The 15200-nt window shown below is 59.5% G+C and overlaps 2 protein-coding genes across 2 annotated transcripts in view; both read right to left on the bottom strand.

Annotated features, from left to right (window-relative positions):
• Positions 1–1455, bottom strand: SCGB3A1 (secretoglobin family 3A member 1). Its single transcript, XM_003279588.3, has 3 exons — positions 1324–1455; positions 498–736; positions 1–150 (listed from the first exon to the last, which is right to left on the bottom strand). The coding sequence occupies exons 1-3, from the start codon at positions 1439–1441 to the stop codon at positions 127–129; spliced, it is 381 nt and encodes a 126-aa protein (XP_003279636.3). The 5' UTR covers positions 1442–1455; the 3' UTR covers positions 1–126.
• A 10598-nt stretch (positions 1456–12053) lies between these two features.
• FLT4 (fms related tyrosine kinase 4) overlaps positions 12054–15200 on the bottom strand; it is a 45345-nt gene continuing 42198 nt past the window's right edge. Inside the window, exon 30 of the mRNA XM_003279567.3 lies at positions 12054–13905. Within this exon, the coding sequence (XP_003279615.3) occupies positions 13707–13905 (199 nt within the window). The 3' untranslated portion in view covers positions 12054–13706. The remainder of the gene's footprint in view (positions 13906–15200) is intronic.

Raw genomic sequence — 15200 nt, 5'->3', positions numbered from 1 at the left:
TGCTCTTAACCACGTTTATTGAGAGGGGCCAGGGGAAGGGGATGGACGGTCCGCCTCGCGGCGGGGTTTTCAGCCCTCGCGGGTGGGCAGCGTCTTGTCCTCAGGTGTAGCTGCTCCAGTCTCGGCTCAGCCAAACATTGCCAGGGCCTCCTGGAAAGCAGAAGCCGAGCTTGAGTGCCCCCGGCCCTCCACCAAGAACTCAGGCGAGGGCGCGGCAGCGGCCGGCTCTGTGGGGAGTGGGAGCGGGGCGGTTCCGCTGGGGTCTCCGGGGGACGCGCACCCTCGCGGGGCCACCTCCGCCTTCCCCGGCCCTGCAGCTCGGATGCGCCCCCCGCCCCAGTTCCCACCGGGAGACCCAGGCTTCTCCCAGGGACAGGGCTTGGAGGGGCAGGACAGGAAACAGCCCTGCTGTAGGCCCCGGACACCTCTGGTGCAATTTTGAGGCTGGCCAGGAAGGGACGCCCGCGCGGGAAGGGTACCCGCGGTGCCCACGTTACCAGCAGGGCCTTCAGAGCCTTCACGGCCGCCATGGTCTCGGGACCCAGCTCAGCCACACACTTCTGGGCGCCCTCTATGAGGTGGTCCACGGGGACGCCCAGGCTGCTCAGCAGGAGCTTCAGCGGGTTGAGGGTGCCCAAGGGGTTGGCCAGGGTCCCGGCCGCGGCCTCCGCTGCCGACTCCAGCGCAGCGACAGGCTGGGCCACATGCTCGGCCGAGCCCACTAAGAAAGCAACAGCTGCAAGCGAACGGGGAGGGGTCACCGCCTGCGCGCAGGGGTCCCCAGAAGGCAGGCCCAGGACGCGCCCCCGCGGGAGGCGCCCGGGAACCGTCGCGCCCTGCCCGGCTCCCCGACCGCCCTCTCCCTCCTGCGCCGAGGCCTGCCGGGTGCGAGCCCCCGGGACACAGGCGGGTCTGGGGAGGCGGCCCCGCCAGGAGACGCTGCAGGGTCACCGGAGTGGCCTGAGGGTGGCGGAAGGACCGGTGAACTCTGTGCAGGCTCCAGGACAGGCCCCCAAAGGAGGGGACACTCGCGCTGCGCCTTGCAGGATGAAGGGACGGTCGCTAGACAGGGGACAGACGGCTGTCCCCAGGCCAGGGGCGGCCCCTGTCCTGGCCCGAGGCTGGAGAGAGCCCTGAGAGGAGGGAGGCCGAAGGCTGCAGGCGTGGGTCCCCGCGACGGGCAGCGGAGTGGCGGAGCCCTCTGGGCGCTGGGAGAGGCTGAAAGGACCCTGGGATCCAGGATCGGCGCAGGCAGGGGCGGGGGCGCAGCGGGCACCGAGGCCTCAGGCCCCACCGTGCGGGCCAGGAGCCCAGGGCGCTCACCGGAGCTGCAGGACAGGGCCACGCAGAGCCCCAGGAAGGCGGCGGCGAGCTTCATGGCGCAGGGGCTCGGGGCGCGCTGGGGACCTGCGGCTGCCTGGGCACGGCCACGAGGCTTCATATACCCCGTCCTCGCCCCTCCAGGGCCGGCCTCGCCCATGCTCCTGAGAAAGCCCTACCTGCTCCGCTCGTGGTCGAGCCCTGGCCAACTTCCTGCTGCGGCCGGCGGGCCCTGGGAATCCCGTGCCCCCTTCCCTGCCCGGGCCTCGAGCACTTCCTCTTGGCAGGGACTGGGGCCCAGAGCTGGGCCTTCTGAGAGCAGGCAGACCTGGCCTTTGTCTCCGCCAGGCCCACCCCGGCCCGCACCTTCGCTTTGCGGTCTGACCCCATGGGCCTCACTGCAGGGCTGGGCGCAGGTGAGGGGGAGGCTCCCTCGCGCCAGAGCAGGGGCGGGGGCGGCGCAGGTCCTGGCTCGGAGGCGGCAGCAGGTCCGTGGTCCCTGCCTCTGATCCCAGACCGTGGTAATGTCAGGCAATGGGGGTCCTCGTGGGCGCCTTCTGCGCCTGTGAGGAAGCCGAGGTGGAGGCGCCAGAGACGATCAGGCCTCACTCCTGGCCACCTGCCTGGCCGGGCCACGGGCAGCTTAGTGCAAGCAGAAAGAAGTGGGGCGTTTTTCTGTCTTCAAAACTAGCCTCGACACCAGTAGATGGGCCGTTCCAGAGTTTCTCTAAATGTCTTCACTTGTCTGTCACCTGAAGAAGTATGACAGATGGAGAGCAGAACACATTTTGAAAACTTTTGCAAATGATACATTAATTAATTTGCTTTTAGTCCTTCTTTTTTCCTCTATTTTTTGACCCCAGGCATCGAGCATTGAGTGCCTCACTTTTTGGTTCATGGCTGATCTCAGCATTGTTGGTGCAAAGTCTCTCCTTTCTTTTGTAAAGTGTAGCTGGCATGCGTGGGAAACAGGCTCCTGGGTGGGAGGACCCGACTCTTCAGGCATGTCCTGGAATTGCTTCGCCATGGCTGACAGCATGTCTTAGCCCTCAGCCACCCCGAGCTACCGCGGCCTCCTCCGCACCTGCAGACAGTTGTGCCTTGCTAACTGTCGTGGCCAGGCGCACGCATTCACATTGTTTCTGTTCACTTACGCTTTTCCTTGACTATTTTTTGGGGAGGATTTTTGCATTATAAATCTGGAGTTTGGTTGTGTTGTGTTTTGTTGGTCACCATGGAAGTAATTTTAATGGGAAATACGTTTTCTTTTTTAAAAACATTTTGAAGTTAATTACTTTTTTGGTGGTGGTAAAGACACTGTCTTGCCATGTTGCCCAGGCTGGTCTCGAACTCCTGAGCTCAAGCAATCCTCCCACCTCAGACTCCCAAGTAGCTGGGACTAGAGGTGTAAGCCACCACACTCAGCGGATTTTGATTTTGTTTTTTGTTTGTTTGTTTTTTGAGATAGAGTCTCACTCTGTCACCCAGGCTGGAGTGTAGTAACGTGATCTTGGTTCACTGCAGCCTCGACCTCCCAGGCTCAAGCAATTCTCCCACCTCAGCCTCCCAAGCAGCTGGGGCTACAGGTATGCGCCACTATGTCCAGCTAATTTTGTTTATTTTTTGTAGAGACAGAGTCTCACTGTGTTGCCCAGACTGGTCTTGAACTCCTAGCCTCAAGAGATACTCTTGCCTCAAGCCTCCCAAAGTGCTGGGATTACAGGTGTGAGCCACCACACCTGGCTTGATTTATTTTTATTTTTTGTAGAGATGGGGGCTCGCTACGTTGACGAAGTTGGTCTCAAAATCCTGGCCTGAAGCAATCCTCCCACCTCAGGCTCCCGAGGTACTGCAATGGCAGGTGTGAGCCACCCCGCACAGCCCATCTTCACCATCTTAAGGGCGCACTCCGTTAGCATTAAGTATATTCTAATGTTGTGCAAACATCACCATAATCCGTTTCCAGAACTCTTTTCCTCTTCTAAAACTGAAACTCCGAGCCCATTAAACCACTCCCCACTCCCCTCCCCCAGCCCCTGGCACCACCATTCCACTTTCTGTCTCTGAATTTGGCCACTCCCGGCACCTCCTATGAGTGGAATCGGGCCGTGCTTGTCTTCTGTGTCTCGCATATTTCACTTAGGTTCATCCTCCAGGTTCATTCATGACTTTCAGAGTTTCCTTCCTTTTTAGGGCAGGATACTGCTCCACTGCATGGCTATGCCACATTTTCTTCACCCATTCACTTCACCTGTGGGTGGACACGTGGATGCTTGCGTGTTTTCACTGCTGTGAGTAATGTGGCCGTGAACACGGCTGTGCAAATGCCTCTTTGAGACCCTGCTGTTGGCTGTTTTGGGTGGCTGCTCAGAGGTAGAATGGCTGGAGCCTGTGGAACTTGCATGTGTCATTTGTGAGGATCTGCCATCTCTCCCAGAGCAGCGGCACCACGCCGCCTTCCCAGCAACAATGCACAAGGATCCACATCCTCATGATGCTTGTTCTTCTGAGCAGGATCTGGCAGCCTTGGCCCAAGCAATCACAGTGGGCGCATCTGGGGAGCTGACTTTGGGGCCACCTTTCCCCATGCTGCCTGGGGACCAGAGAATGCTGACCGCGGGAAAGACCGATGCTGCCGAGGCCAGGAGGAGGGGGAGGCCGCATCTGTGGGTCCCCAGCAGTGCTTGGGGTCCTGGCCACTCCAGTGGCCCCTTGCACTCGCCTCCAGGGATCCTTTGTCTTCAAAATAACCTCCCTCCACCTTCCGGCTCATGGTGCCTTGGGTGGGTCTGTTCTCATTTCCCACAAGCCTGCAGGGTGGTGACAGGCCCGCATTCCTATGTGCCCCAAGATTTCGGATTCCAAAAATACATCCCCTGGCTCCCCGGAGATGTGTGTCACAGTGTCCCCGTTTCACCACTGACAGGGCCAAAGGATGTGCTCTCCTCTCCCGAACTGCCATGGTCAAGTCAAGCCAGGACTCACCTCAGGCTGGCCCAGCCCCTCACCCCACACTGGCTCTGGGGGCCACGCCTGTCGAAGCCTCTGCAGTAGTGGGGGGTCAGGCAGGCCGAGGGTCTCGTCTGCGCCTAGACCTGCACAGCTGGGTCAGCGGCTGCCTCTGTATTCGTTTCCTGAGGCTGCTGTGACAAGTCGCCACACACCTGGTGGGTGAAAACAACACATTTACTCCGCTCACAGTTCTGGAGCCCAGAAGTGCAGTGTCAGGGGTGAAGGCGAGGCGTCGGCGGGGCCGCTCTTCCTCCAGAGGCTGGGCCTTTCCGGGAGCTTATCCCCTCCTGGCCTGTCCCTGCTTATGGGGGCTGCCAGGGCCCCTCGGCTGGTGACTGCGTCACTCCAGTCTCTGCCTCCCTGGTCACATGGCCTCCTCCTCTTGTGTGTGTGGGGGGTGTGTGTGTGTGGTGTGGTGTGTGTGAGGGTTTGTGTGTGGGTGTGTGGGGGTGTGAGGGTTGTGTGTGGGTGTGTGTGGGTGTGGGTGTGTGGGGAGGGTGAGAGTGAATATGCATGCAGGTGTGCGTGTGTAAGATGGACAGTGAATGAGAATGAGCGTGTGAAAGGGGGTGAGTGTGGGTGTGAGTTTGTGGGTGTGTTTGAGTGTGAATATGTGTACAAGTGTGTGTGAATGAGTGTGTCTGTGTGAGAGGGAGAGTGAGTGTGGGAGGGAGTGTGTGGATATGAGTGTGGGTTTGAATTATGTGCAAGTGTGTGTGAATGTGCGTGTGTGAGTGTGTGAGTGTGTGTGAGTGTGTATGAGTGTGAAACCTCTGCTGCCATCTTATGAGTGTGTCTTGTTGCATTTAGGGCTCACCTAGATAACCTAGGACAGTCCCCTCATCTCACAATGACGCCCCTGTCAGGCTGCCGAGACTGTCCCTGCTGGGCCTAACATTCTAAGGTTCCAGGAGCTGGGGCGTGGAAGTGCTGCCCCTTGAAGGCCAGGCCAGGTGAGGCTTCCAGGGTGAGTGTCAGAGTCTGCCCGGCATGAGACAGGGGCAGGTAGGCAGCGCCCTCACATCGGCCTGGACCTTCCCTGCCACTCCTGCTTGCAGCCCCTGCTGGCGCAGGTCTGCCGAGACACTGAGAAAGCGCTTGGCACTGTCTGCAGACGACACGGTCAGCCTGTTCCGGGCAGTGTTTGCAGGGCATCTTTTGGGCCAAAACAAACACGCACACCTTGCCCACTCCCACGGAATGCAGGAAGAGCTGGAAGGTAAACAAGCACTTTGCGGCTCTGGGGAAGGGGCCAGATATTGAATTTGGGGCCAATTGAAGGACCTCAGGGCCTTGGAGCAGGGTACTCAGCCCCTGGGTGCTCCTGCCGGGGGGCCTAGAGGTTCACGGTGCCTCCGCCCGGCCCACACTTTGGCGGTGTTTCCGCAGACACCTGTGGAGGGCTGTTCAGGCAGCAGATGCACACTCTGATGCCCCCGCCATGTCCCCATTCTCTCTCTGATGCCCCCCTCTCTGATGTCCTCTCTCTCTCTCTGAGGCCCCCACTCTCTGTGATGCCCCCTCTCTTTGATATCCCTCTTTCTCTGGTGCCCTCTCTTTGTAATGCCTTGAGTACATAAATTATTAAGCAAACTGGGCTGAACTCGGGATACCCACGCCTCTCTGATGTGGTCACCTGGGCAGGTGAGTGCAGCTCCCCGCCAGAGCAGGCATCTTGGGGACTGTTCATTGCCGGAGTTTTCTGGGGTCCCTCTCTGCCCACCTCTGCTCTCCTGGGATAGCTGGCTGTCACGTGGTGTCCTGATGGCTGGGCCCTGGTTACGTTAGCCCTCCGTGCTAGAATGATTTTAGGCTTTGGGAGGGGTCTGTGGTGCTGTTCCAGTAGAAACTGCTCTTCTTTCTCTGTCTAGAGCCAAAGCCCGCAGGCGCTGGACCCCGGCCCCGAGGTCCCTTCCTCATTCCTTCTGAGCAAACTTTCCCACCCGAAGGTGGGGACCGATGGGCAGCCCTGGTGGCATCAGCCGGCACCCTGCGTTTCTCAGTGGTCCTAGGACCCTTTTTCAAGGGACTTGTGGGGGCTCCTGGCCATAGCCTGGTCTTGGCCCCCAGCCCTGGCCAGCACAACCCCCAAGTCCCCACCTGGGGAAGTGTCCCTGGCTAGGGCCACACAGCGGCCGGCAGCAGAACCCCCTCCACACTGCCCTGAGCGGCCCACAAGGACGGGCACCTCGGCCTGTCCCAGCAGGGACTCTGGGCTTTCTCCTGCGCCAGTAGGAAGTGGTTTGGTGGGGAGCAGGCTGGGGTGTGGCAAGGCTCGGCAGGCGAGGACAGACCAGGGAGTGCTGCTGGGCTCACCCAGGCACCTGGCTCACCCGCCTCACAGAGGTGTGCAGCCCTGCCCAGCGTCGCCCCATGAATCCCTGCCAGCTCCCCCTCCTCAGCCCCCGTGCACCTTCCTCATGGCTCGGCCCCATGGGCCCTGGGGCGCTCAGCACCTGCTCCTCAGCCCCCATCCTCCTTCCTTACAGCTTGGCCCCATGGGGCTTTGGGCACTGGGCAGTGTCGTGAGCATATCCTGAGCGCCGCCTGTGGCACCGTCCCCTGGGTCACCCCCTGTGGCACCGTCCCCTGGGTCACCCCCTGTGGCACCGTCCCCTGGGTCAATATTGATCTGACGAACCACTTCTTTTGCCCCTTCCCTGTCGGGGGCCCTCCCACCCACAGGGCTCTGCTGTGGGGAGGGGGAGCAGGTGCTGTCGATGTGGTTCCTGCCTTATGGGTTCGGGGCATTGGTGAAAGTGACAGAAAAGCTGACCCACGTGGCTTAAGCAAAGACTGAAATTCCAGGAATGGCTCCGCCTTCAGGGAAGGGTTGATCCAGGCTCAAAGGATGTCACCAGGACCTCATACCTCATTCTTCCCTGCCATCTCTCAGCTCCTTTTTTTTTTTTTTTTTGAGATGGAGTCTCGCTCTGTTGCCCAGGCTGGAGTGCAGTGGTGCGATCTTGGCTCACTGCAACCTCTGCATCTGGAGTTCAAGCGATTCTCCTGCCTCAGCCTCCTGAGTAGCTGGGACTACAGGCACCCGCCACCATGCCCGGCTAATTTTTGTATTTTCAGTAGAGCCGGGGTTTCATCATGTTAGCCAGGGTGGTCTCGATCTCCTGACCTCGTGATCTGCCTGCTTCGGCCTCCCACAGTGCTGGGATTACAGGCGTGAGCCACCGTGCCCGGCCTCTGACAGTGCTGAGATTACAGGCGTGAGCAGCCGCGCCCGGCCTCCCACAGTGCTGGCATTACAGGCGTGAGCCACCGCTCCCGGCCTCTTAGCTCCAATTTTTTAGAGAGTTGTCCTCCTTGGAGTGACAGGCTGGCAGCCAGCAGTGCCAAACCTCCGATACCAATTTGGGCCCAGGCACACAAGCGCTGGTGCCATCCCCAGGGCCCTCCGGTGAGGCTTCACCCCACTGCTCCAAGGACCGTGCTGGCCACAGCAGCAGCAGCACAGGAAACGTGGTGTCTCATTAGGCCCCACTTCCCTGCTTCAGTCTGTTCAGTGAGGAAGGAGGCTGAGGAAGGGGTGCTGGCAGGGATTCATGGGGTGAGCCTGGGCAGGGCTCCACACCTCTGTGTGCCCAGCAGCACTCCCTCTCCTCCCCACCCCAATACCATTCCATTGAGGAAAGCACTCCAGTCCCCAGAGCCCCATTGTGTCCAGGGACTGAAGTGGTTTCCTGAGTGGAATGGTTCTGGGGTGAGAAGGGCATGATCACCCTCACGATTTAGAAGAAGCACAGCTCAGAGAATGTCAGTGACCTGCCCACAGTCCCCTGGCAGTCTGAGATGGGTCTGCACGGTGCCCAGGCCATGCTCTTCACATGCCCAGTATCCCCAGGGGGTGGCAAGGCCCCCCCATTGACCTGGAAGGCACACTGTCCTATGCTGCCTCCACGTGCCAGGGCTGGGAGCAGCCAGGCAGGGGTGAGAGCTGGGGGGTCAGACCCAGGGGAGGCCCCAGCCCAGACTCCAGGCCAAGATCCCACCATGGCAGAGATGCAGTTGCTGCCGTCCCAAAGCAAAGCCCCTTCTGAGCATTCCCTTCCGTTACTGCTGCCTCTCCGTGGAGATTGGCTGATGACTTCCAGGTACCTGGCTGTCCCTAGGGAGGCCGTGTCCTTCTCAGGGGAGCTGCCTCCTTCCAGGCCTGGGCAGTCTTGTGTGGCCCTGCTGCCCACAAACCAGCTGTGATGGAGCTCCTGGCAGTGCCTCAGAGCAGCCAGGGACAGGAGGGACCCTGGGAGCTGCCTGGCTGACTCCACCCCTGTGTCCCACAGAGGGGCAGCCCAGGCTGCCAAGGATGCTGCCCCAGACACGTTCCGAATCCCTTAATCCTCTCTCTCCATGGCCGCTCTGGGCTCCCCGTCAAGCCCCAGTTCAGCCCCCACACCCTCTAGCCTCCCTGCCCACCATCAGGTTTATGGCGGCTTTGGCCACCCGTGGCTCTGGTGGAAAGTTTACGAGTTTCTGCTTCCCTCTTCGGATGCGCCTCTGAGGGGAAGGTGGTGTCCTCCATTGGGCCCAGGAAGGGGAAACGGTCCCCTCTCCCCGCAGTGGTGGCTGCAGCCAGTTACTCCTCCAGAGCAGAACAAGGGTGGGCGGAGTGTGTGGGCGCTTGTTGACCTCAGATACCCCCCAGTTTGCCCTCAGGAGGGGTGCATTTCCCCTGTGCACACTGCTTTGAGGCTGGGCTCACATTTCTTTCTGACAGTCCTGGAAGCTGGGAAGGCCAAGATCAAGGCACAGGCAGATCCGGGGTCTGGTGAGGGCCGCTTCCTGGTTTCCTGACAGCTGACTTCTCACGTGGTGGAAAGAGGGCTGGGGGGCTCTCTGGCCTCCTCTTGTAGGGGCACTAATCCCATTCCCAGGGGCCCCACCCTCATGACCTACTCACCTCCCATGGGCCTCGCCTCCTAACACCATCACACTGGGAATAGGGTTTCAACATGTACATTTCAGGAGGACACAAGCCTTCAGTCCATCGGGCATATGGGGGACGGGTGGGAGCGTGTGTTAGCTGGTGCATGGGTGGGTGGGTAGGTGAGTCAAGGGGGGCTCACAGGCCCCTGTTCACATCACTTGGTCGGAAGGGGGCTTCTGCCTGGGTGTGGTCACCCCCAGCACCACTGGGGCCTTATGACTTTTATCACCAAAGCTCTGCAAGGTGGCAGTCATGAGTGAGAAACTGAGGCTCGGAGCGGAGGTGCTGGGCTCAGGCTCACCAGCTGCAGGGGCTCCAAGGGGAGGTGCTGGGCTCAGGCTCGCCAGCTGCAGGGTGTCACATCTCATACCCCATCCTCCGCTCCCAGCCCTGAGGAGCCCCCAGAGCCCAGCCTGCCCCAGGCCCTCTGCCCAGTGGCAGAGGAGACCCAGGCCTTTGGTGGTTGCCAAAGGCACAAAGGCAGCCCCCGCTCAGTGATGCTGTGGTCCCCTCCCTGAATCCACATGCAGAGATTGGAGTAGAGATGGTCCCAGTGACCTGGGGACTGGCTAACACCTTGGACACTGTGGCTGATTATCTGGGCTAAGCACACAGCTTCAAGAGTCTACCTGGAAGCTAGGCATAGTGAGCCCCCCTAGTCCCAGCTACTCAGGAGGCCGAGGCGAGAGGATCACGTGAGCACAGGAGGTTGAGGCTGCAGTGAGCTATGATTGCACCACTGCACTCCAGCCTGGGTGACAGAGTGAAACTTTGTCTCAAAATAAATAAAAGTCGATTTGGGCCTACTGGGGTGGAGTGGCCTGGGAGTGGTAATGGGGTGGGGATGGGGTCAGGGGAAACGAGAGGGAGGGGAACCTGCGTTGCTGCTGGAAGCTGCTTTTTGGGTTCCCTCCTCACAAGCATAAGGAGAATCTAGGGCAGGGGCCGTGTGGGCCCTCCCGGGGGTCCCTCTGATCTCCTGGCCTGCTAGCACCCCAGCGCCCTGCAGACCTGGCTGCTGCTCGTGTGTTCTGCCTTCTCTTCTGGGCTCTTCCTCCCATCTGGACTCGGTGCCTTCCCAGAAGTGAGAAAGCCGCAAAGACCCTCGTCCGGAGTCGGGCTCTCCATCCCCATAACGTCCTCCCAGCCTGCCTGGCACTTTAGCTCAACCCTTCCTCAGCCAAGGACGCCCAGGACCTCAGGTGAGGTGTGGAGGGTGCAGGTCCCGGGGCTGCGGTTGAAGACCCCTGAGGAAAGGATTTTTTCCCAAATATCCGATGTGGATGTCTGTAGGATTCTGCACTGGATTCAGGCACCAGAGGCCCAGCTAATAACGGAGCTCCTGTTCCAGAGGGTCTTCCAGAGCCATCCTCGCACCCCTGGGGCCGCTCCCTGCAGACCCCGCCAAGCTCCTTCAAGATCCCTCCTTCTCAGAGCAGACATGTCAGTCAAAGATGTCAGCCCTTCTCAGAATGCCCCTCTAGCCTTAAAATAAGAAACAGGCCCAACTCCGGGCTCCCAGGCCCTAGGACCCCTGTGGCCTCCTGTCCCACCTCCCACTTCCCTCCCTCGCCTGTCCTTCTGGTCTTCCTCCTCGCTCTTCTTCACTCCTCACAGCAGGGGCTGCGGTTTGTGAGTTCCAACTCCAGGGCCTGGGACCACGTGTGGCTTTGAGCAGCCACCCAGGAGCTCTGCCTGCTGGACGCAAACACCTGGGCCTGAACAGCGCCCCACACCAAGGGGCAGTGGGGACATCAGAGTAGAATCAACAGCATCAAAGGACATTCGGGCATGTCCTGGGCCCCAAACCTCCCCCAAGCAGGTGACGAAGGGCTCTTGGCAGAAATGAATAGAGTGAAGGGCTGGGGTGGAGGTGGGGAGGCATAGGTGGGCAGTGGCACCCAGAGAAGGGTTGGAGCCTGAGAGGAGGAGGTGAGAAGGTTCTTGGGAGGCAGGAGGGACCAAGGGGCCCTCGCAGTGGGCGCACACTGTAGCCTGGTGCGACTCCTCCCTCCCCGCTCGCTGGCTGTTTCCATCCACACAGCCTGGAGTGAGTGGTGCTCTGGGGTGTGAGAGGGCAGCTGGGACCCGGAGGGACGCTTGAGCCCAGCCCTGAAGGTCCAACCCGGGAAGGACCAGAGGAGCCCAGAAGTGTGAGTGCAGCCCTGCTAGGAAGTGGTACGGGACGGGAGCACGGAGGTGTTTCAGTTCCCAACACACGGGCATACTTTGGGCTTGGAGAGCTGCTCACCCCTGGGCATGGGGGGACACCCTGTTGGTGGACACCTGGGTTGACACACGTCAAGGTCAGTGGCTAAATTCCGTCAATTATAATGGAAAGTTAAAATGTCCAAACCCAGCCTGGGCAACACAGTGAGACCTCATTTCTACAAACTAACCAACCAAAACAAAAAAAGTGGCCGGGCACGGTGGCTCACGCCTGTAATCCCAGCACTTTTGGGAGGCTGAGGCCAGGAGTTCGAGCCCAGCGTGGCCAACATGGTGAAACCCCATCTCTACTAAAAATACAAAAATTAGCTGGGCATGGTGGCAGGTGCCTGTAATCCCAACTACTCAGGAGGCTGAGGCAGAAGAATTGCTTGAAACTGGAAGAAGGAGGTTGCAGTGAGCCGAGATCATGCCACTGAACTCCAGCCTGGGGGAAAGAGCAAAACTGTCTCAAAAAAGAAAAGAAAAAAGTCCAAACCAAATGTGGGGGCTTTTCTGTATTCCCATTTAGATTTATTACAGAAGCAAAAACAATACAAGCAACACTCCGGCCTGCAACACACACAAAGACTGGCATCAGATTTATTATTATCTCTTGTTAAATATTTTCGATCTTTTCTGAGAACATGCTCTAGAAGGGCATAGTAGGTTTTTTTCCCGGTACATGCGTGGGTGGGCAGTGAGGAGAAGGGAGGAGAGGTGCGCACCAGGGGCCAGGCTGGTCCTCTGCAGAGAACCACCTCCGGATCCTCCTAGGAAAGCCCGACACGGCAGTCCCACCTTGGACGACGTGCAGAGGAAGGGGGAGGTCCACAGGGACGACGACGATGACCTTATACATGCACTCAGCGTATCCTGGAGGAACACACACTGGGGGAGGTGGGGAGGGGAGGGTCGGCCGAGCAAGCCCCTGCTCGCTGCGCGGTGCCTGTCCTGCAAGCGTCTTGTGGGTGGGTTTGGGGAGTCAGGGTGATGGTCAGTCTCTGTGGTTCTAACGTGGGGACGCGGGTCTTGGGCACTGTGAGCTGGGATAGGGGTCCTGAGCAGAATGCCTCCAGCCTTCAGGGGATCTCTCAGCTGCTCCTCTGAGGGTGGCATTCTGAGCAGCCAGGGTGCTGCTGTCAGGCACAGGCCAGGAAAAGGCTGAAGGCAGGGCCCCAGAACGTCCACTGAATGCTGGGTGGCACAGGGCAATGCTGGGTGGTCCTTTGTGCCGGCCCCGAGCCTTCCCTAGCAGATCCCACAGTGCTCGTCTCTCATGAGCTGGTTCGTGGCTTGGGAGGGGCCGCAGGTGGCAGGTCCAGGTTCTCAAGGAAGAACCAGACCGGCAGCTCCAGACCCAGGCTCCTTGGAGTCTGGGCCAGGTGGGAGAGCAGGGGCCTTCTCCAGAGCCACTGACTGCTCTGCCGGCCTTGACCTGGGGCGGGCTCAGAGTATCTAGACTCAGTACAGCTGTCCCTGAGCACCTTCCAGGCTGAGTTCGGAAAGCAAATTCTTCTCAGCAGCTCTAACAGTCTGTGAAGTTCTGTTGAAAAAGACCTGCAGAATGGCTCTCAACACCAGGCGCGGGTGTGCGGGCTGCCTGTGTTGCTGGTGTGTCGTACTGGTGGCCACCCCAGGGGCTACTTAGCTGTTTGCTCAGGCCCGGAAGAGGACCCTGCAAATCCCTCCTTTCTTTGAGATGGAAACACAGCCTCCTCCCCTCACCTGTGCAGGGGTGGGTGAGGCCAGCCAGCCCTCGTGGGAAGAGCAGCTGTGTGCCCGTGGAGGACACGGCGTTTGGGAGACCTCCGCTCTGCTATGCCTTGACCTCCATCACTGTGACTCCCAGACCCACAGATTCCTCATGGGAAAACAGGGACCAGGCCACCACCCAGTGTGATGAAAGGAGGTCATCAAAGAGACATTCCCATGGAAGTGCTGGCCCCAGGACCAGCACCTGTGGATGCTGAACTAATGACATCTGAATCTCAGGGGGAGGGGCCGGGGCAGCTGGCGCGTGGCCCTGGCCAGTCGTGGTGACAGAACTCCGGGAGCCCTGGGCCTGGAGTCCTGCTCTTCCTAGCTGGGAAGCCTGCAGAGAGGGAAGAGGACACTCCTGTGCCACCAGAATTAAACCAGATGAGTTCCCAACCTGGGCCTCCAGCCCTCTGCCCGCCCTGCCGGGCCTGAACCCCCAAGTGCTGGGGGTCTTGTCCGGTGCTGCTTAGTAGCTGTTGTCTGTGAAGAAAGTCACGCGGGCAGCCGGGGAGCAATGGTCCTCCTCGCTTGGCTCCGACAGCTCCCCATACTCGCTGTTGTAAAACACCTGGCCTCCTCGGGCCCCCCGGTCAGGCCGCCGCCGCCTCCCTTGGGAGTCAGGGTGCGTCCTGGTCACATCCACATTCTGGCCAGGTCCTTTACAGCTGCCAAGACAGGGAAGGTGGTGTCAGTAAGAGAAGGCCGGGTGGTGGGTGGTGCACACTGGTAATCCCAGTGCTTGGGAGGCCTGGGCAGGCGGATGGCTTCAGGCCGGGAATTAGAGACCAGCCAGGCAACGTGGGGAAACCCCGTCTCTACAAAAAGTACAAAAATGAGCCAGGCGTGGCGGTGCCTGTGGTCCCAGCTAAGCGAAATAATTGCTTCAGGCCGGGCGCAGGGTCTCACGCCTGTAATCCCAGCACTCTGGAAGGCTGAGGCAGGCGGATCACGAGGTCAGGAGACCGAGACCATCCTGGCTAACATGGTGAAACCCCGTCTCTACTAAAAATACAAAAAATTAGCCGGGTGTGGTGGCGGGCGCCTGTAGTCCCAGCTACTCGGGAGGCTGAGGCAGGAGAATGGCATCAACCCGGGAGGCGGAGCTTGCAGTGAGCTGAGATCCAGCCTGGGCAACAGAGTGAGACTCCGTCTCAAAAAAAAAAAAAAAAAAAAAAATTGCTTGAGCCCAGGAGGTGGAGGTTTCTGTGAGCCAAGATTGTGCTGCTGCACTCCAGCCTGGGTGACAAAGTGAGACCCTGTCTCAAAAACAAACTAACAAAAGGAGGGACTGGAGCCCTGTCAGGGTCTGATGGGAACCACCAAGGACACAGCGGAGCATGCGATGTGTTCAGACTTCAGAAAACATACACAGACTAGACTCAAACAGCAAAGCGGATTAATCGGATTCAGCACTCACTGGAGCTTTGTCCCTAGCCTGGACCCGAGACTGTGAAGAATGCCCAACTTCATCCCCTAACCCAGTTCTCTCTGTCTTGCCCATCTCAGTGAAACAGGACCAACGTCACCTCAGCCGCTCAAGCCAAGCACCCTGGGGTTCTCCTTGCTTCCTCCTTCCCCTCACTCTTCACATCCAGTCCATCCAGAAGTCCTGTCCATTCTAACTCCAGGACACATCCGAGCATCTCCATTCCTGGCCCCTCCTGCAGAGCCAGCTGCGTCCTTGCCATCTCTGTGACATCCTCCTGCGGACTGTTCTGCTTCCACCCTGGCCTCCCGGTGGTCCACCCTTCAGAGAGGTCCTTCAAGTTACACTTTGTCATTCTCCTCCTGACACACCCTCCAACGGCTTCCCGTCACTCCACGAGGCAAATCCAGGCTTCTCGCCTTGGCCTAGGAGGTGGCTTCTGCCCCTGCCCTCCTCTCTGCCTGCCCTACATGCACCATCCTCAAGTGCTCACTTTGCATTTTTTGAAGATGTTGATTTCTTGTTTGGTGCTTT

The sequence above is a fragment of the Nomascus leucogenys genome, chromosome 2, assembly GCF_006542625.1.
Source record: "Nomascus leucogenys isolate Asia chromosome 2, Asia_NLE_v1, whole genome shotgun sequence".
Taxonomy (NCBI): domain Eukaryota; kingdom Metazoa; phylum Chordata; class Mammalia; order Primates; family Hylobatidae; genus Nomascus; species Nomascus leucogenys.
Note: the sequence above shows the minus strand (reverse complement) of the source record. Positions and strands in the feature narration are given on the sequence as shown.